The sequence below is a fragment of the Sarcophilus harrisii genome, chromosome 4 (assembly GCF_902635505.1).
Source record: "Sarcophilus harrisii chromosome 4, mSarHar1.11, whole genome shotgun sequence".
Lineage (NCBI taxonomy): Eukaryota > Metazoa > Chordata > Mammalia > Dasyuromorphia > Dasyuridae > Sarcophilus > Sarcophilus harrisii.
The window spans coordinates 432796271-432816619 of record NC_045429.1 but is presented as its reverse complement, the minus strand read 5'-3'; the positions used below and the strand labels follow the sequence as shown (position 1 = coordinate 432816619).

The window sequence follows — 20349 nt, the reverse complement described above, 5'->3', positions numbered from 1 at the left end:
CTATTTCTGAAGTCAGAGGACTGAAGCTCAAATTCTATTTGGTGTCCCCTGGGCAAATCATTTAACTTTTCCGGATCTCAGTTTCCTCAAAAGTAAACTTGTCTCTTCAGAGAGCCTACAGGGTCCTTTCCAGCTCCCGAGCTACGTTCCTATTACGTCCATTTTACAGATGGGGTAAATGGGGTCGGAAAATGAAGTGCTTAGTCCAAGTGCACAGAGTTAGGAAGGGCTGGAGGTAGCATTCGAATCCGAGGTCTCTCCTCCCTCTAAGTACCACGCATTTCCCACTGCAAGGACACAAACACAGGTGGGCTCTCTCCACGGCCCCGCCACTGACCCCACTGCAGTGCACACGAGAGCAAACACAAGCTAAAACGTAAACCAAAAAAAGAAAAAGAAAAAAAATCTCAAGTCCTTGTCTGGGCGGAGACTGAGCCGAGCGGGGCGGGCCGGGGCGTCGGCTGGGCTGCGGAGCGGTCACTCTTCCCCATGAGAGGCGAGTCACGGAACAGAGCGACCGGGACTCTCCCACCATGGCCAGCGCCGGGCCGCTCCAGGACCCCCGGGCGCGTCTCGGGGGCCGCACCGGCTGAGCCGGGAGCCCCGGGCGGGCGATGGGGGACCGGGAGCACAATAAGAGGCGCCTGTTGGAGCTGCTGCGGGCAGCTGGCACCGGCAACGGGGTGTGCGCGGACTGCGGGGCGCCAGGTAAGGAGCCGGAGACGCCGGGGACCCGGACGCGCCTGCCGATAGCCCGCCCCGGCCTGGACCCTTGCACCCAGCCTCCTAGCAGGAGGATTCACACCTTGAGAGCCCTCGCTCTCTGCAGCTGCCCAGCTCATCTCCCTTGTTAGCCGTTCTACGGACTCCCTCCCCAAGCCCTCTTCACCCTCCTCACCCTGTGGCTGTTTCCTAGCCCTTCCTACCCCCTTGAAAAATCACCTAGCAGTAGTTTTTCTTAGATTCGCTCTTTTACCAAGAGCATCCAGTAAGACTCCTGCTTAGGCAAGGGGTCCACCTGCTGGGGTCGAAGGGCGTGGGAGAATGTGAAAGGGAAAAAGGAGCGTGCTTTCCATAAATCGCTCTCTAAGAGCTGAGGTTGGGAATTAGAGCCGGTAACCCCGATTCCCGGACTGGCTCAAGGCCAGGTTTTCCTCCACGTGTCGGTTAGACCAACGCTTCTTGAACCTGGGCTTCGCGTCCCCATATGGGATCCCACGAGCTGCATGTGGAAGTCGGGAAATTATGATTCATGATCAGTGAATGTTTGGTTTGCATTTCTGTTTTATATGCCCCTACACCCCGAGCCGCGTAATATTTTCTCTAGCGAAAAGGGGTCGTGAGTGGAAAAACGTTAAGAAGCCCAGTGTTAGATTGGGCACGCGAGACAATCCACCCCTCCCCTCCAGAGGGCCAGCAGCAGCGCTCTGGGTTATCCGTTTGCAGCTAAGCCGCACCCCAATCCACTTTCCTGTCCGCCCTCTCTTCCCCCTGCAGATCCCGACTGGGCCTCTTACAAGCTGGGGATTTTCATCTGCCTGAATTGCTCTGGGGTGCACCGGAACTTCCCCGAAATCAGTAAAGTGAAATCGGTTCGACTGGACTTTTGGGATGACAGTATCGTGGAGGTAGAAGGGGGAATCTTAGGCGGGAAAATGGCAGAGATGGAAGGGACTCCCGGGCTCTTTCCTTTTACAGAGGAGGAAACTGAGGCCGGAGGAGAGGCACTTATCCAAAAGAGCTTATATTCAATCGTTAAACTGTCTGGCAATCAAAAGCATAGTTTTATGGCAGATATCTACATAGAGGGGAATCGAACCCAATCTGTTCCTTCCCAAGCTAATGCTTTTCCCCACAATACCCATGGATGGAGGATGCTTTGGCCAAGAAACACTGAGTCCAAAGAGCAGGAGTGGTCAAGGCTGGCTCCACATATTCCCATTTTGCAGATGTAGCTCTGGTCCTAGAGTCAATTAGGCCAGAAACCTCAGTGGCTCCAGGCTCCAACAGGCCTTGAAGCTAATTTTCCTGGACTTCTGATTTCATTATTATAGAAAAGTCCTTGATGAGAAATTCTTACCCCCTCCCTATAAGGCCCTGAAAGGTTAAGTCATCAACTATCCCTAGTGAATTAACAAGCACCTAACACAAGTGTTAGGTGGAGATAGAAAGAAAAAGCAAAAATCGCCTCTACCCTCAGGGGGTTTACATTCGAGTGTGTCTCACCACTATGGGACAGCGCAGATCATGTGCACAATTAGTTACATACCAAACACTTCAGTAGTTGTTGGAAAAGAGGAACTTTAGAAGACAAGATTCCAGCACCTGGCGAGGGACCAGGAAAGGGCCGCCTGTGCAAGGTGACATTTGAGCTCAGCCTTGAAGGAAGCCAGGGATTCGAGGGGGAGGGGAGTATTCTAGGCATAAAGGGCAGCCGTCTACAGAGGCACTGAGCTGGAACGTGGAAAAGCATCTGTATCCAAGGAACAGGTAGCTGTTTGGCAGGATCCTAGAGTCTGTGGGGAGGGGTAAAATAGAAGTAAGACAGGTGCTATGTGTCCGGAGGCGCCTTAGACACAGCTCTTCTTGGTACAGTAGCCAGCTCTGCTATTATATATCAGGCTGCTTCTCTCACAGCAGGTAATGATGGCCCTAAAATCCCCAAATATCAGGTAAAAAAAAAAATCCCCAAATCTCAGGAAGACCTGAGTTCAAATCCCACTAAGACGTATTGGTATTGCGACTCTAAGCAAGTCATTAACTCTTAGTGCCCCAGGAAAAATCTCTAAGGTTATGTTACTGAGTAGCTGTCAAGTTCATCAGTAAAGAGAATTTTTTTTACCCTGGGAGTTCCCTACAACAAAGAAATCTCTCTCTCTCTCTCTCTCTCTCTGACTCGCTCTGTCTTTGTCTCTCTGTCTCCCTTCCTCCGCTCTCTCTGTTTCTTTCTCTTTCTGTCTGTCTCTCTTTGTGTCTCTCTCTTTCTCTCAGTCTCTGTCTTTCTCTTTCTTTGTCTCTGTTTCTCTTTGTCTCTGTTTCTCCCTCTGTTTCTCTCTCTCTATCTCTGTCTCTGTCTCTCTTCTCTGTCTCTCTCTCTGTCTCTCTGTCTCTCTCTTACATTTGCAGACTTTTTAGAAAGCTGTCCAGAAATGTGCTGGCGAATAAGTAGCTAGCTGGGTGTTAATATGCTTCCCCCAGGCTATCCAGAAGTATATGTAGATGATCGAGAGTTAAATATGTTCAAGGGCAGAGATTTTAACTAAAAGGTCGATTGACAAAACAAAGAATGCTGGGGGACTTGGAATCAGATTTTTCCCCCTTCCCTCGCCTGAATTTTGTGACTCTGGGCAAGGTGCTTGAACCTTTCTAAATCAGTTTCTTCATCTGTTAAAAAAAAGAAAAAGTATGATAATAATGCTTGGATGTAGTTCAAGTTGTAGGGATCATATGCAGAATGTCTGTAAGTTTTGTACAGATGTATGGTAGGATGGTATTTTCTTCCTCCCTGGGCCCCCCTCCAGCTTGCTCTGTGATGATCCAGCAATGGCCACTGTTTGTGCCACTCCTGTGATTTGCCTTAGGGGGCTACAGGATTCCATGGCATCCGGTCAAAAGGGGAAAATCCGTTGTATGGCTAATCCAACTGCCAAACTCCCAAAGCTTCCTAGGTTTGCAGGCATCTGCCTGATTCAGTGTCATGGAGCCTTCTGTTCTCCTGGAAGGCAGCCCTGGCTGAGCCTGCTCTTCCACTCTCCTGGCCAGCGGCATGCCGGGCTGCTCTGTCAGTCTGCCCCATGGGTTCCCCAACTGCCTATGTCTGGAGCACGAGCCTATGTTGGAGCCTGGAGCCACTAGGCCGAATTACCGGCAGTGACTCTAGGACCAGGGAAATGAACTCTTTCCCTGACCACAGAGCGTCTGTCTCCCTTGAAAGACTAGATTTGTCTGCACTTAATCTAGTTTCACTTCACATTTTAGGCTCTAAGATCATGCAGGGAAATGGGGGAATAGAAGAGGAAGGAGGGGGCAGGAGGGAAGGGAAGGGCTTGAACCCAGATATAGTTGCTTTGGAGCCTCACTAAGCTGACTTTTGTTTTTCAGTTTATGACACGAAACGGAAACCTCTGCTCCAAGGCCAAATATGAAGCAAAAGTCCCTACTTTCTACTATATCCCCAAGTCTGAAGACTGCCTGTAAGTTGGATTCTTATAGGGTCTGAGCTGCTATCTCCCATTACTATCATCCACATCAAAGAACTCCTAGTCATGGACCCCCAGGCCCTCATAAAATTGTAGATTTAGAGCAGAAGGATCTTGGAAAGCCAATGTGTCCAAACCCCTCTTGTTAAGGGTAAGAGATCCCGAGGCTGAGAAAGTTTAAATTACTCATCCAAGATTGCACACCCAATAAGTGTCTGAAATAGGATTCGATAGCTCTTCCCAACTTCAAGCCCAGTGCCTTATATTTACCGGATCTTTCCTATCACATAGGATCACCTCTTGCTCATTCAGCTCTCTTCTTGTGACTTTGAATGTCCTTGCCCATGGAGAGAGCTCACACTTGATTGTCTGCTAATTTAACCATAATTTAGATCATAGATTCACAGAATTTGACAGTTGTAAAGATATTCAATAAAGGCATTCAACAAAATGCTTGTTAAATTGAATTCAGTTGAAGTGAATTTAGGGAGATTTTTGAAAAACAGCAAAAGGATTTGTAATATTCTAGGAGTGACACATTGGGTCTCAAAGGCCAGTCTTTCTACTCTGTCTTGTAACAATGATCTGATGTTAGAAATTGCTGTAATGGTATGTAGTATGTTCCCTGTGAGCGAAGGTGATGATAATTGACATAGATATCTATATAGTACTTACCATGTGCTGAACTCTACTAAGCACTTTACAAATATTATTCTATTTGATCCTTACAACAATTGTGGGAAGTAAATACTATTATCACCTCCAATTTACCTGTGAGGAAACTGAGTCCAACAGAAGATAAATTACTTGCTAGTAAATGTTAGGGTGAGTTTAAATTCAGATCTCCCTGTTTCCATGTCCAAAATTCCATCCTGCACTTCCTGACTCTCCCTGTAGAGATATAATTATCCATACCTATACTATCTATATCCACATCTATATCTATATCTATCATGTCACACTTTTCCTTTTTTTTTTTAATAGTTTTTTATTTACAAGATATATGCATGGGTAATTTTTCAGCATTGACAATTGCCAAACCTTTTGTTCCAATTTTTCCCCTCCTTCCCCCCACACCCTCCCCCAGATGGCAGGTTGACCAATACATGTTACATATGTTAAAGTATAAATTAAATACAAAATAAGTATATATGACCAAACCGTTATTTTGCTGTACAAAAAGAATCGGACTCTGAAATAATGTACAATTAGCCTGTGAAGAAAATAAAATGCAGGCGGACAAAAATAGAGGGATTGGGAATTCTATGCAGTGGTTCATAGTCATCTCCCAGAGTTCTTTTGCTGGGTGTAGCTGGTTCAGTTCATTACTGCTCTATTGGAACTGATTTGGTTCATCTCATTGTTGAAGATGGCCACATCCATCAGAATTGATCATCATATAGTATTATTTTTGAAGTATATAATGATCTGGTCCTGCTCATTTCCATGTCACACTTTTCAAAGAACTTTCACACTTTATTTGATCCTGACACCAACCACATGAAGGACAAAAGGAAGACATTGCATCATCTGAAATGGATGAAAAAGAATTTTTTAACTGCTCACTTTATACCAGGCACTGTGCTAAGTGCTAGGGATACAAATGGAAAATCAAACTAATGTTCTAATTGAGAGACAAAGCACATACAAGAGGATTCAGATTTGTGTTCCCTTCATGGAAAGCAGCAGGGCAGCAGGCAAGGTCCTGAGAACCTAGGGGAGCAATGTCAGGGCAGATGGTTCCCTATCAGGAGGACGATCTGTTTAAGAGTTAAGAGCGGAGGGTGATTTGGGGATATCTCCAGCAGAGATGTTGGGGATGTCAGAAGTCAGAATCCAACAGCTAGTGGAAAACGCAAATCCTTCTAATGAATCATGTTTTTTTTCCTTCTCAATAGGCTACAGTGAGAGAGAGAGAATTTGGAACTAAAAATATAAAAAAGAATGCTAAGAAAAACAAACATTTAAAAAATTTAAAAGAAAATGTAAATATTTAAATGGAAGGAGTTGGACTAAGTGACCTTTAAGACCTTCTTTCAGCTCTAAATACCAATGATTCAGGCTCTGGGTTCAGAGAGATTAAAGCATTTGCTTAAGGTCACACAACTAGGAAACTAGAACCTAGATATCTAGTTTGTGTCTCCCTGGACCCAGTAAGCAAAGGCATTGAGTCATTCAGTCAGTCGGTCAACAGACATTGATTAAACACTTAATATGTACTACACACTCTACTAAGAGATGGTAAAACAAAGAAACCCAGTATTACCTTCCAAGAGTATACATTCTAATGGAGGAGACTACTCTCCACAGCAGTGGCTCAGCTTGTGACAGATCCAAAGTCTCATCCCAGGAACTTAACTTTCTTATTCAAGACAGGGGTCCCTAAATTGGCAAAGGGACACATGCCCTTTTCTGGCAAGGGAATAGTCTCAGTGTCTGGATGAATCTCCTGGAAGCAGCAGACATGGGGAAGAGAGGGTGAGATCTACCTGGCTACCTTTGGGAAGGTTTTGAACCCATCTCTAAATCCTTACTCCTTAACTTCAAAATGAAGTCAATGAACATTTATTAAATGCCTATTGTGTGCCAGACACTGAACTAAGCTCTAGGATAAGAAGAAAGGCAAAATCAATCCTTGCCCTCGAGAATCTCCCAGTTTAATGGGAGAGACATTACCTAAACAATTATGTACAAATAAGACGTATGTGTATATATGCACACATTTGTATGGCGTACATATATTTCATATATATACATAAACATATGTAATTGCATATGTTCAAAAGGGATTAGAAAGTTGACATTTTAAACTGCTTTCTCTTGATCAGGGAAAAGAAATCCATTAAACACTTTAAAAGTCCCTAAGCCCAAGTCCAGAGCCCAGGACTGACCGCCTTTCAATATTTATTCAAGAAGTCCTTGGTAAGCCTCTGGCCACACTGGCCACAGTTCTCACCACCATAAGCACCCAGGTCTTCTTAATTCTAGAATCTGAGTTTCACATCAATGAGATGTGAATCCTGAGAGTTTTTCGTGTGTGTTTGTGTGTGTATGTGTATCCATGTGTCCATGTCCATGTTTTCTCCAGAAGTTAAGGTGACATTGTCAAGCTATTTGACTCCTCTCATAAACTAGGTGAGCACGAACTCAGGAAGCTTAAATATTTACATTTAAGAGTCCTTTTTTTGGGGGGAGGGGGTGGTTCTGAGCAATTTAGGAGAGTCAGGATCCTTGCTTTACCCTCCAGGGAACATTTGAAAGAGGGAGCTTTGTACCTGCCTAGGATGAGGCTGTTCCTCTGCTTTCCCTCCAGCTATGGGAATTTCATCAAAAGCTTAACTTTCCCATGGAAAAGAACATGGTAGACCTAGCTAACTAACCATTGCCTTTCTCTCTTCAGGGTCTTAAAGGAACAATGGATCCGAGCCAAATATGAGAGACAGGAGTTTGTGGCTGGCAGCCTCACCTGGACCATCTCGGGTAAAACAGATTTTGCCATTTAAAGTTTGTGTTTTTATGGGCACAAGAAAATGTGACTTCAGTGCTATAAGCAGAATCTTAAAGAAAATAATAGCTTTTTATTTTTCAACATTGGCTCTTGCCAAACCTTGTGATCCAAATTTTTCTCCCATCTTCCTCCTCCCCTAGACAACAAGTAATCAAATATATGTTAAACATGTGCAATTCTTCTAAATATCTTTCCACATTTATCATGCTGCACAAGAAAAAATCATATTAAAAGGGGGAAAATGAGAAAGGAAAAAAACAGGCAAGCAAACAACAACAATAAAAATGATGAAAATATTATGTTGTGCTCCACAAATTCCATAGTCCCCTCTCTGGATGCAGATGGCTGTGTCCTCACAAGTCTATAGGAATTGGCTTGAATCAACTCATTATTGAAAAGAGCCCAGTCCATCAGAGTTGATCATTACATAATCTTGTTGTTGCGGTGCACAATGTTCTCTTGGTTCTAATCACTTCACTTAGCTTCAGTTCACGTCTCTCCAGACCTTTCTGTATTCATCTTGCTGATCATTTCTTATCAAACAAAAATATTCCATAACATTCATAATTTACCCAACCATTCTCCAACTGATGGGCATCCACTCAGTTTCCAGTTTCTGGCCACTACAAAGAGGGCTGCCACAAACATTCGTGCACATACAGGTCCCTTTCCCTTTTTCATGATCTCTTTGGGATATAAGCCCAGTAGTAACACTGCTGGGTCAAAAGGTATGCACAGTTTGATAGCCCTTTGGGCATAGTTTGCTCTCCAGAATGGTTGGATTTGTTCACAACTCCACCAACAATGCATCAGTGTCCCAGTTTTCCACATCCCCTCCAACATTCATCATTATCTTTTCCTGTCATTTTAGCCAATCTGAGAGGTGTGAAGTTGTACCTTAGAGTTGTCTTAATTTGCATTTCTCGAATGAATAGTGATTTAGAGCATTTTTTTCATAGGACTAGAAATAATTTTAATTTCTTCTGAAAATTGTCTGTTCGTTCATATCTTTTGACCATTTATCAATTGGGGAATGACTTGACAGAGGGATTACTAGCTCCCCCATTATGGTTTATGGATAGATAATAGATTCAGGTCAAGAAGAGTCCTTATTTCTTCATTTTCTAGGAGTCCTGTAATTTCACTCATATAGGGAAATTCTTGATGAGAAAATTTACTGCCTCCTCCATTAGACTGTGACCTCCTTGAGAGCAAGAACTCTCTTGGTGTTCTTTGTATTCCTCCTGCTTAGCACAATGCCTGGCATATAGTAGACACTTAATAAATGCTTATTGATTAACTGACTAATTATGATTACCAAATCAGTGTAGTCAACTCTCAGTTATCTGATGCAAATAAGAAGCACCTGTAGCACAAATACTACAAAACAGTATTTCCAGAGAGTCTGCAACAGTGGGCTACAAAGTGAATCCAGCAACGATTCAAGCTTTGGTTCTACTGCTTATGGCTCAGTTTAGTCATCTGTAAAATGGAGACAGTACCCAACCATCTACCTCACAAAGGTGGATCAGATAAAATGAACTGAGTCTTCTTTAAGGTTCTGAAACCATAAACTGCTGTGTGTGCGAGCTGTTGTCACCAGGGAGACCTGTGTTCAAGTTCCACCTCGGCAAGTCACTTGACTTGTCCAAGGAAACTTTCTAAGAGAGAGAAGGTATTGACCTGTGTTGGTAGAGTGAGTTTCTTCACTTGGGCATTTCCTTTACCAATGAAATCCTGGGTCCAAACCTTAGCCTTTACCCTAGTAAGACATTATGCTTAGACTATAGAATGTATTAATCAGGATTAAATGAATTTAATGTGTAGTACTAAACCCTTGGGATAGCCAGCCTGGGATTTTCTATTCAGAGCATCATAAGTCAAGAACTGAAAGGGATCTCTAGTTCAACCCTCAAATTTTACAGATGAAGAAACAGGCTCAGAGAAATTAAAATTGCTTTCCTAAATACAGATCTGGGGCTTTAAAGAAATAGTCTTATAATGGCGCAGGGGTCCTTTAAAAACAAAGAAGCACATTTCTTTGTTTGTTTTTCCAAATTCCTCTTTTAAAAGCTGCCACAAATAATTCATGAATTAAGTAAACCATATGTGGGTAATGAAATTACATCCAGTTTGGTGGGATCCAAATGGAGGATGAGGAAAAGGGTCAGAAAGAGCTCTTCTCACTTAGGCCAGAGGTCCTTAGCTTGGAACTTCTGATGTCTAGAGCATCCTAAAAGTCTTAGGGAAGTTTGGGACACTCAGCATCTATCACTGCTCTCATTGCTGCTTTTGCTGATCAGAATGTACCCTTGCCTCTCACCCTGTTTACTTTTTTTGTGAGTTCATTTCCACATTCCTTCCAAGAAAAGTTCTCCAACATTCTGAAGGCTTCCTAACTTCTTTATCATCTCATGGACAGTTTTATAGTCTGTTAGGCAACAGATCCTTGTTCTGACTGTATAACTTATCTCCTTTTCTCCATTAGACACATCCTTTATGTCATTAAAAAATTTTATAATAAAAATTTTATTTTCACAATACACACATAGTTTTCAACAATCACTCTTGCAAAACCTTGTCTTCCAATTTTTTTCCCTTCCTTCCTCCCATCCCCTCCCCTAGATGGCAAGTAATCCAATGTAGGTTAAACATGCAGAATTCTTCTATACATATTTCCACAATTATCATTCTGCACAAGAAAAATCAGATCAAAAAGGAAAAAAATGAGAAAGAAAAAAATGCGAGCAAACAACAAAAAGAGTGAAAATGCTATGTTTTGATCTACACTCAGTCCCCACAGCTCTCTCTCTCTGGATGCAGATGGCTCTCCATCACAAGTCGACTGGAATTGATCTGAATCACCTTGAAAAGAATCAAGTCCACCACAGTTGACCATCACACAAACTTCTTGTTGTTGTGTACAATGTTCTCTTGGTTCTACTCACTTCCCTTAGCATCAGTTCATGTAAGTCTCTCCAGGCCTCTCTAACATCATCCTCCTGACCATTTCTTTTAGCACAATACTATTTCATCACTTTCATATACCATAACTTATTCAGCCCATTCTCCAATTGATGGGCATCCACTCAGTTTCCAGTTTCTTGCCACTACACAAAGGGCTGCCACAAACATTTTTGCACATGTGGGCCCCTTTTCCCATTTTTGTGATCTCTTTGGGATACAGACCCAGTAAAGGATGCCATCTTTATAATAGCCTATTTTATAATACCCTCTTTGGGGCATGTTTGCATAGTCAGTATCCTGTGTCTTGCTTGGATCCTTAACTGTCTTTTATTGGTATCAATCCACACTTTTGATAACAATAATAGTAATAAATAACATTTAAATGGCTCTTTAGGGTTGACAAAGCTTTTTTTTTTTTTTTAAATAAATTATCTCCTCTGATCCTGATTACAATTCCATGAGAAGGATACTAGTCTTAGTATTATTTTTATATTATAGATCAAGAAACAGAGGCTGAGAGTGAAAGGAGAGAGTGAATGAGAGTTGATCATCCAGTTACCCACCTGTTAAGTGTCACAGGCTGGAGTTAGATCAATTAATCAATCATTAAGTAGTTGTTACATGCCAGATTCTGTTTTAGGCAAAGAACATACCTTCTATTGCAAGTCTCAAGTTCTAGGCTCCTTCTGTCATATTCTTCTGGAGAACATTTGGCGGCAGGGACCAGCTTCCAGTCCTGAACTGAAATAACCAAATCAATCCAGTGTTCTTTGGTGAGGGGATTTGGGAGCCAGGGTGATGGGAGCTGATAAGTCTTTTCCTCATCCTTGTTGATTAAAGGCAACCGAGAAGGACTCCTATGGAAGCGGGGAAGAGACAATGGGCAGTACCTGAAGAGGAAGTTTGTCCTTTTGGTGAGAGAAGGCCTTTTGAAATACTACACTAAAGAAGAGGTAAGGGTTATTGTTGATCCTAATAGATTGGAATAGAGTTCTGAACTCGGTGGTTATCAATTTTTAAAAATACTTCTAAAACTGCATTTCAATGTAATTGTTTTCTTTAGTAAATTTACATATTATACTTTGAGTATTTAAAAAATGTTATTCTGAGGAAAGTAAATTATGTCACTGGATTGCCAAAGAGATCTATGACATACACACACACATACACACAAAAAGGTTAAGAACTCCTAGGTTAGATCAAAAGAGTCAACTATTATCCCAATAGAGGGCTCAACTGTAGTCAATTGTGTCCTAGTACCATCGTATTCTTAGACAACAGCAATGAATGAAAAAGCAGTTATTAAGCTCTTACTCTGTGCTAAGTGCTGGGATAGACATTTGAGGTAGTCCCTGCTCTCAAAGAGCTCACATTTTAATTAAAGGACATAGTTCTTAAAGAGGGGTAACCAGGTGTTACAGTGGATAGAGCACCACTCTGGAGTGAGGAAAACCTGAGTTCAAATCTGGATTCAGACACTTACCAAGTAACATAATCCTATTTGCTTCAATTTATACAAAATGAGCTAAAGAAGAAAATGGCAAACCGCTCCAATATCTTTTCCAAGAAAATCCCAAATGGTGCCCCAAAGAGTTGGACATGCCTGAAGAATGAAACATAGGGAGAGCTCATTTTCATGTTCAGTTTATGGCAGATGAAAAAGAAATACTTGAGCTCACAGGGCAGATGACAAGGCCCTAAGCACCTTGGAGACCAAGGGAAGTCAGTATCCAGCTGACAGTGTAAATGACAAATCTTTATTTTATTTTATTTTTTTTATTTAATAGCCTTTTATTTACAGGATATATACATGGGTAACTTTACAGCATTAACAATTGCCAAACCTCTTGTTCCAATTTTTCACCTCTTACCCCCCGCCTCCCCTAAATGGCAGGATGACCAGTAGATGTTAAATATATTAAAATATAACTTAGATACACAATAAGTATACATGACCAAAACATTATTTTGCTGTACAAAAAGAATCAGACTCTGAATTATTGTACAATTAGCTTGTGAAGGAAATCAAAGATGCAGGTGTGCATAAATATAGGGATTGGGAATTCAATGTAATGGTTTTTAGTCATCTCCCAGAGTTCTTTTTCTGGGTATAGCTAGTTCAGTTCATTACTGCTCCATTAGAAATGATTTGGTTGATCTCGTTGCTGAGGATGGCCTGATCCATCAGAACTGGTCATCATCTAGTATTGTTGTTGAAGTATATAATGATCTCCTGGAATGACAAATCTTTAAATGGACTAGGTCATCTCTAAGATTTCTCTGGCTCTAAATCTATAGTCTCAAGATTCCACTTTACCAATGAAGAAACTGTCTCCAAAGGTTAAACCTTTTGTCCAGGAAGCATTAGACCCAGAATTGGAGCCATTGTCTGTGGATAATCAGACAATGGTTTCCTGAACTCATTGAGCAGGGCTAGGGTCAGTCAGTGATTATGCGTCAAGGACTGTGCTTTCTGACTGGAGACAGAAAGACAAAATTGAGCTTTACCCTTAAATAGTTTGTATTTTCATGGGAATGATAACATAAATAAAACCAAGTATGGACAAGCTACCTAAAAAGTAGAAAGAACCTAATCCTGGAAGGGAAGCTCTAGCAGCTGGGACGGCGAGTTGGATGTGAGAAATGGTGATTATCTGTGGGTTAATTGAACTAAGAGCTGAGAGGTATTTGATGGATAGAGCTGCCTTGCTGCCTATTAGTCATTCCTTTTATTCATTCAACAAACACTTATTAAATGCCTGCTGGGTTCAGAGCATTAGGGAGATAGGAAACATGGATAATAAAGGGCTTTTGCTTCAAACAGCTTCTAATCAAGTAGAGGGACTGTTTTTGCAAAGTTTTTTGTTTTGTTTTTGTTTTTGTTTTTGTTTTTATTTCAGGGAAAATCACCCAAAGCTGTCATCAGTATAAAGGACTTGAACGCTACATTTCAGACAGAGAAGATAGGAAACCCCCATGGACTGCAGATTACCTACAAGAAAGATGGTCACACCAGGAACCTCTTTGTGTATCACGAGAGTGGGAAGGTAAGCCGCCCAGAACCCCAGCGTCTCCTCTGTGTCTGGAGATTCTCCCTCCATGAGTGAAAGGCATTAGCCTGATTAATCTCCGATCATTAATTCAGGGGTGCTATCAGGAAAAGGCAGACCAGAGACCAGGCAACGCCAGGGCAGGGTTTTTTAGGTAGCAATAAATCACCAAGGGGAAATCAGTTAGTTGAGGTAATCCTGGGGGTGTGGGAAGACAGAGAATTTAGGTTCAGGAGAGAGTGGTGATGTATGGGAAGCCCACTCAGATGAACTGGGGGAGAACGGTGAGGTACTTTGTCCCAAATGAAGCGAAGAGGTTCAGGAGATCAGCATGAGCATAAAGGGATAGCAAGGGAGCACAGGGCCATTCACAGAGGTGGAGATTGAGTCTGGTCTGTAGTTTAGGAGAGAGTCTAGATAGCAAGAGTCTAGCAAGGGTCCTCAAACTTTTTAAATAGGGGGCGAGTTCACTGTCCCTCAGACTGTTGGAGGGCCAGATTAGAGTAAAAACAAAAACTTTGTTTTGTGGGGCTTTTAAATAAAGAAACTTCATATCCCTGGGTGAGGGGGATAAATGTCCTCAGCTGCCGCATCTGACCTGTGGCCATAGTTTGAGGACCCCTGGGGAATTCAGGCAGAGGAAGGCTGAGCAAGGGACCCAGCCCCTGTTTTAAGAAGTCCCAGGCTTTAATACATTCAAGACAGAAGCATTAGACCTAGCTTGTGCTAGTCACTTTCTGTGGGACTTAAGAAAAATCATCTTAGCCTCCTTTTAATCATCTGTACAATGGGGACACTGGAAAATCTACTTCAGTTTGGGATAAAATTCTGTAAAGCATTTTGTAAAATTTTGTGCTATATAAATGTCAGCTGCCATTACCTTCACTATTATCAGTAAGAGAGTTATGAGTGAGTACAATTGAAGGGCAGAGGCAATGGGACACTTGTTCAATCTACCTCACTTTGGGAGAGTCAAATAATAAAATTTTGTAAAGCATTTTGTAAAATATTTTGTGCTATATACACGCCAACTGACATTATCTTTACTATTATCAGCAAGAGGGTAATGAGTACATTGTAAGATAGAGGCTCCTGTTTTTAATTTTTAGCTCCTTGCTTCTTGATGTGGCCAATCATGGGTTGCCAATACATAAAGGTCTCCAGAGAAAGGCAGACATCCATAGAAACCAGATGTTCTTGATTTGTAGCCAGAGGAAGAAGTCCTAACAGCTGTCCTGTCACAGGCTGCCCTGTCCTTGCCATAGGAACATAGATCGAGGGGCATTTGGTGCCAGCTAAGGAAGTGACAATCAGAAAGACCTGAGGGGTATGTCCTTCCTCTGACATATTCTAGCTTCATGATCCTGGACAAGTCACTTTAACTTTTCAGGGTAAAGGCAACAAGATTTAGTCCCAGAAGAGGTGCGGCTCTACCTCACTGGTAGAGGGAGTTTCCAAACTGGGAATTCCCTGTGCTGATGAAATCACAGGTATGGATCTACCCAGGAGTGTTAACAAATGTTTAACAGCTGGCTCTCCAGAAAAAAAAAAATGTACACAGGATACACTTTTCGGTTTATTCCTCATAATTACCATTTTCTCCATCTCTTTATTAAATCTTGACAATCAACAATTAAAAAAAAAACCAAGGCCTGACTTATATTGCTTACCAGTTTCTGAGGTATAATGTTCATCTTGAAAATTCAATCACTGGCTTTGGTGAGGGGATTGGAGGTTGTTCCAAAAGATTCCCAAAAGAATCCAAGTTATATCCAAAAAGAGCCTTGAGAGATCATCCAATGGAACCTCCTGTTGTTTTACAGCAACAAATTAGATCCAGAGAAGTAAAACATCTTCCCCAAGATCACACAGGTGGTAAGTAAGACCTAGATTGGGAGCTAAGGTCTTCTGATTCCAAATCCACTCCCCCCCCTCATTTGTGATTGGAGCCGTTTTAACAATAGCCGCCAAATCCGAAACAAGATGGGTGTCCAATGTCCCCAGAAAGAAAGGAGAAAACATGGTCCTTATCATCAAGGAACTTACCTTCTAATGGGGTAAAAATTATGCAAACAATTATGTACATGTAAAATACACACAGATCAAATGGAAGGCATTTTGAAGGTAATTTTTGAACTTAATAAAGCCCCTCCCAGCTACCCTCATCCTCCCCATCTCATTTTAAAATGTCCTTTATATGGGCATTCCCATATGAAGAAGAACAACAAAAAATGGTTGTACAGGAGCAGCTAGATGGTGCAGTAGATATAAGGACTAGCCTTGAAGTCAGGAGATTTGAGTTCAAATCTGGCATTTAATACTTCCTAGCTGTATGACCCTGGGCAAGTCATTTAACCTCAATTGCCTCAGCCAAAAAAAAAAAAGTAAATTAAAAATGATTGCACATAAAACTACAGGTTTCTATTAGGTACAATTTGTTTTGCTTTTTAAAATATATTATAAGGTCAACTTGTAGCTTTCAAAGCTGTCCTGTTTGTGCTTCTCTTCAGCCTTCTCTTTTCAATGTTTTTAAAGATATCTCAATAACTCTCTTTTCTTTTTCCTTTTCAAGGTCACATGGCTATGTGCATGTCAACTATACATTAGTTAGACTCGTGAGATATTTCTGATATTTAAATCTGGTTGAAAATAACAGGCATTTATTAAATATATACTATAAACCTATAAACCAGATTCTGTGCTAGATGCTGATATTACAAGGATGAAAAAAAGGAATAGAGAAAAATAAACATAATCCTAGGTATAATGCTTTAGGAGCAAAGGAATTCTCTAAGTTCTCTAAGAAAATTTAAGGCAGGGAAGACACTTTCAGTTGGGAGAGAGGAAGATTTTGTGAAGAGATGGTTGATCTTCAAAGAGAGGGGAAGATATCAACAAATGGAGATGAGAAGGATGTGAGTTGCAGATATGGGGGAGGACCTCTGGAAGCACACAGAGGGAGGAGGGCAAAAGGATGAGACTATTTGAGCAGAATAGAGTGGAGGAATAATGTGAAATAATGCTGAAATGATAGATTGTAGAGAGCCAAGATGAGAAATTCAAATTCATCATGGAGTCGAAAAGGATCCACTGAAGGGTTCTGAGCAGCGGTGTGCTTCAGGAAGATAGTGTAGTCAATAAATGTTAAGAGCAGATTTTAAGAGAGTTTTAAAACCATTGAGAAAGATAAAAAAGAATTATGATAAGGATCTTAACCTAGATGGTGGCTCTGTGAATAGAGAGGAGACTGATATAAGAGAATGTCAAAGTGGAATTGGATTTAACAATCCCTTGGATAATAGAGAGAGAAGAAATAAGGTAGATGTGAACACTGAATCAGCACCAGAAGGAACTTCAAGGTCATCTAGTCCAGTGATATCAAACTCAAATAGAAAGCATAGGAAAATCACATATTAACATATTTTATTGTATTTTTATTTATTTTGTTAAATAATTCCCCATTACATTTTAATCTGGTTCTGGTTTTACTCCAGAGCATTTCTTGACTTCTCTGTTGGTCCTTTCCTCTTGGATGTCCTCTTGGGGTTTTATGACACTCGTCTGGTTGCTTCTCCCTCTTCTTTGCTGGGCTGTCATCCAAGCCTCTCATTCCATAACTATAGGTATACCTTTTTTTATCCTGAGTCTCTGTCCTAGCCACTGCCCCCCCTTTTTTCTATCACTTCATCCTCTCTCTGAGTGATCCCATCAACTCCCCTAGTTCCATTATCATCTCTGTGCAGATGACTTGCCTCTCAGATCTCTATATCTAGCTCTGGCCTTTCTCCTGAGCTCCTGTTTCCCATTACCAGCTGTCAGTGGGGATTTCTCATTGGATGTCCTGTTGGCTTCTCAAATTCAGCATGTTCAATGCAAAATTCATTCTCTTTCCCCCAATTTCTTGCCTCTTTCTATTATGTCTGTTTCCATTAAGAACCTTACTCTCCTTCTAGTCACCTAGATTTATAACCTTGTATTCCTCCTTACTCTTCTTTACCCACCATACCCAATCAGTTGACAAGATTTGTTGATTCTACTTGTTGATAGATGAGAGAGATCACATCTATCTCCTGTTTTCTCACATACAGGTCCTCTGACTCATAGTTGGTCTCCCTGTCTTTCTCTGCTCCAACCTATCTTACTCTGCCTTCCTCAGCTGCACGTTTTCCCTGTTGCTCCCCTCTTCAATAAACTCCAGTGACTCCCTATTGACTGTAGCTTTTTATAATTTCTATTTTTGTTTAAGTTTTATAATGTGCAGAATTACTAGAACAACAGTTTGTATAAACACAATATACAGATATGTTGTACATATTTTGTAAATGAGTAAATAGACTTTTTTATACTGAGATGGAGAGAGGATTTAAAAATATTTGAAGAATTCAGGGCTAGAGGATTTTTTCTTGGAGTTTAAGAAGGAATCAGGGACAAGTTCTGGAGCAATGCTTTGAAAATAAGACAAGATTTTATAGCGTAAGATGTGTTAGGCAGAGGGGGAAGGAGCTGAACGTTGCATGGGTGAGTAGGCAGCACATGACTGATATTCTTTATCAACCAGGAAACCTATCTAATCGCTACTCCCCAAATGTAGGGGGCCTGGCTCCCCACCTCGCTAACTGCTTTGACTTTATTTTTATGTATTTCTGTAGGAGATAGTGGACTGGTTCAATGCCCTTCGAGCCACCCGTCTATACTATCTAAAAACAGCCTTTCCTGAACTCCCGGAGTCCGAGGTGAGCTATAAGAGGATCTATTTTCTACAGTCCCCCTGCAGTCTTAAGTTTTCTCTTGAGTCTCAATCCTTCAGGGCAGAAATGTGTTTGCACTCAGACTTCTATGCAACGGGAAGAAATTCTTGTTCTCTGGGCTTTCGAAGCATCTCAGCCCTGAGCCTTTGTCAGGCTGGATCCAGAATCATGGGTCAATGGGGCTGGGGTTGAAAATGTCCCCTTTTGCTTTTAGTCTGAGATCAGGACTGAATGCCAGGAGAGCCAGAGACTTATTGGAGGGAAGGTGTGAAAGGAAGCTGAAGAACTTCCCCTGAAGCTCACTAAGTGTATGACTTTGGGCATGTCATTTAATCACTTTGGGTCTCATCTGGAAAATGGGACTAGACTTGGAAATTGGTGCTATAGATCAAGTTCTTGATATCTTCTTTGTTGATTAGACTTAAGAAAGTGATGGAAAATATTAACTAAACTTGAATATATTTATATACATTTCTCCCCTTGTCTGCTTCTTCCCAGCTAGTTGTTAAACATTTACCAGCATTCCTCTGCTTTGTCTCTCATACCAAAATAGCTCTGTCCCCCCAGTTGATTGTTAAATATTTACTAGCACATGCCGGCTTTGTTAGCTCTCATATCAAAATGTCCCTCTTTAAAACATTTTAATTTATTATTTAATTACTTAAGAGTCTTTTCTTTTTAAATTTGAATTCCAAATCCGTCTCCTTTCTCCTACCTCTTTTCCCATACACTGAGAAGGCAAGCAATGTATCTATTTACATGTAAAATCATGCAAAACATCTTTTCATATTAGCCATATTTTTTTTAAAGCAGAAAAAAATGAAATGAGAAAATTATACTTCCGTTTCCACTCAGTTCAAGTTCTCTTTCTGGAAGTGGTCAGCATTTTTTATCATGAGTCTTTTGGAATTGTCTTGGGTCATTGCCAGAGTAGCCAGGTCTTTCACGATTAATCAATATTGCTGTTTCTGTGCACAATGATCTCCTTGTTCTTCTCACTTCACTTTACTTTACTACACTTTATACTTTACTTCACTTACACGTCATATTGGTCTTGCCATGTCCAAAAGGCACCTCTTAAACATGAATAATGGAATAAAATAGAATGTTAAAAATGTATTTGAATTAGAAATCTGAATGGTGCAGGGGCCTCTGGATGAAGAGATTCCCTCTACCATTACTTGTGAGTCTTAATTTCATAGCAAGAATTGAAATCAGGTCTTCCTGCCCCTTCTGTTTACTGCTAAATCATCCTAAAGGCAAACCACATGCTGTAGGATTTCTGAGTAGGTAAAGGTTACTTAAGGTTGAGAAATCAAAAAAAGATTTCATGGGTAAGATTCAAGATTGCTGAATTATCCCCATCTCCCAGATATGAAAGAGGCAGAGGTATGATGAGGGAATTGCAGAAAAACTTGGGTCCTAGATCACACAGGACCAAGTAAAGAGTTTGGCATTTATTCAGTAGGCAACAGAGAACCATGGATAGTTTTTGATAGGAGAGTGACATCAAAAGTGTGCTTTAGGGAGATTAATTTAACAGTTGGTTGTCATTATTCCCTAATCCCTCCCTAAAATGTGGTTAGGCACCCCATTCACTTTCATATTTAATACTCAAAATAATCCTGAGGGAATGATGGGACAGGGGATTATTCTCCCCATTTCACAGAAAAAGAAACTAAGTCTCCGAAGTGACACAGTGTGGTGTTGTGGAAAGAGTGCTGGGGTCAGAAGAGAACCCTATTGTTGATATCTCCCTTGTCCCTCTCCAAGACTTAAATCTGAACTTTGTGACAAGTAGGACTGATTGACTTCTAAAGTTCCTTCTAGCTCTAAATCTGTGTTATAAGCTAATAAATGGCAGGGCTAGGGATAGA

At 41.2% G+C, this 20349-nt stretch overlaps 1 protein-coding gene across 2 annotated transcripts in view; it reads left to right on the top strand.

The window, feature by feature from the left end:
- The first annotated feature begins 466 nt into the window (after window positions 1-466).
- Window positions 467-20349, top strand: part of ADAP2 (ArfGAP with dual PH domains 2) — a 33860-nt gene continuing 13977 nt past the window's right edge. For both annotated transcript variants that reach the window (XM_031967630.1, XM_031967628.1), the window contains exons 1-7: window positions 467-708; window positions 1498-1628; window positions 4102-4193; window positions 7600-7679; window positions 11515-11627; window positions 13575-13721; window positions 18374-18457. In XM_031967630.1, coding sequence (XP_031823490.1) covers window positions 615-708; window positions 1498-1628; window positions 4102-4193; window positions 7600-7679; window positions 11515-11627; window positions 13575-13721; window positions 18374-18457 — 741 coding nt within the window. In that variant the 5' untranslated portion in view covers window positions 467-614. The remainder of the gene's footprint in view (window positions 709-1497; window positions 1629-4101; window positions 4194-7599; window positions 7680-11514; window positions 11628-13574; window positions 13722-18373; window positions 18458-20349) is intronic.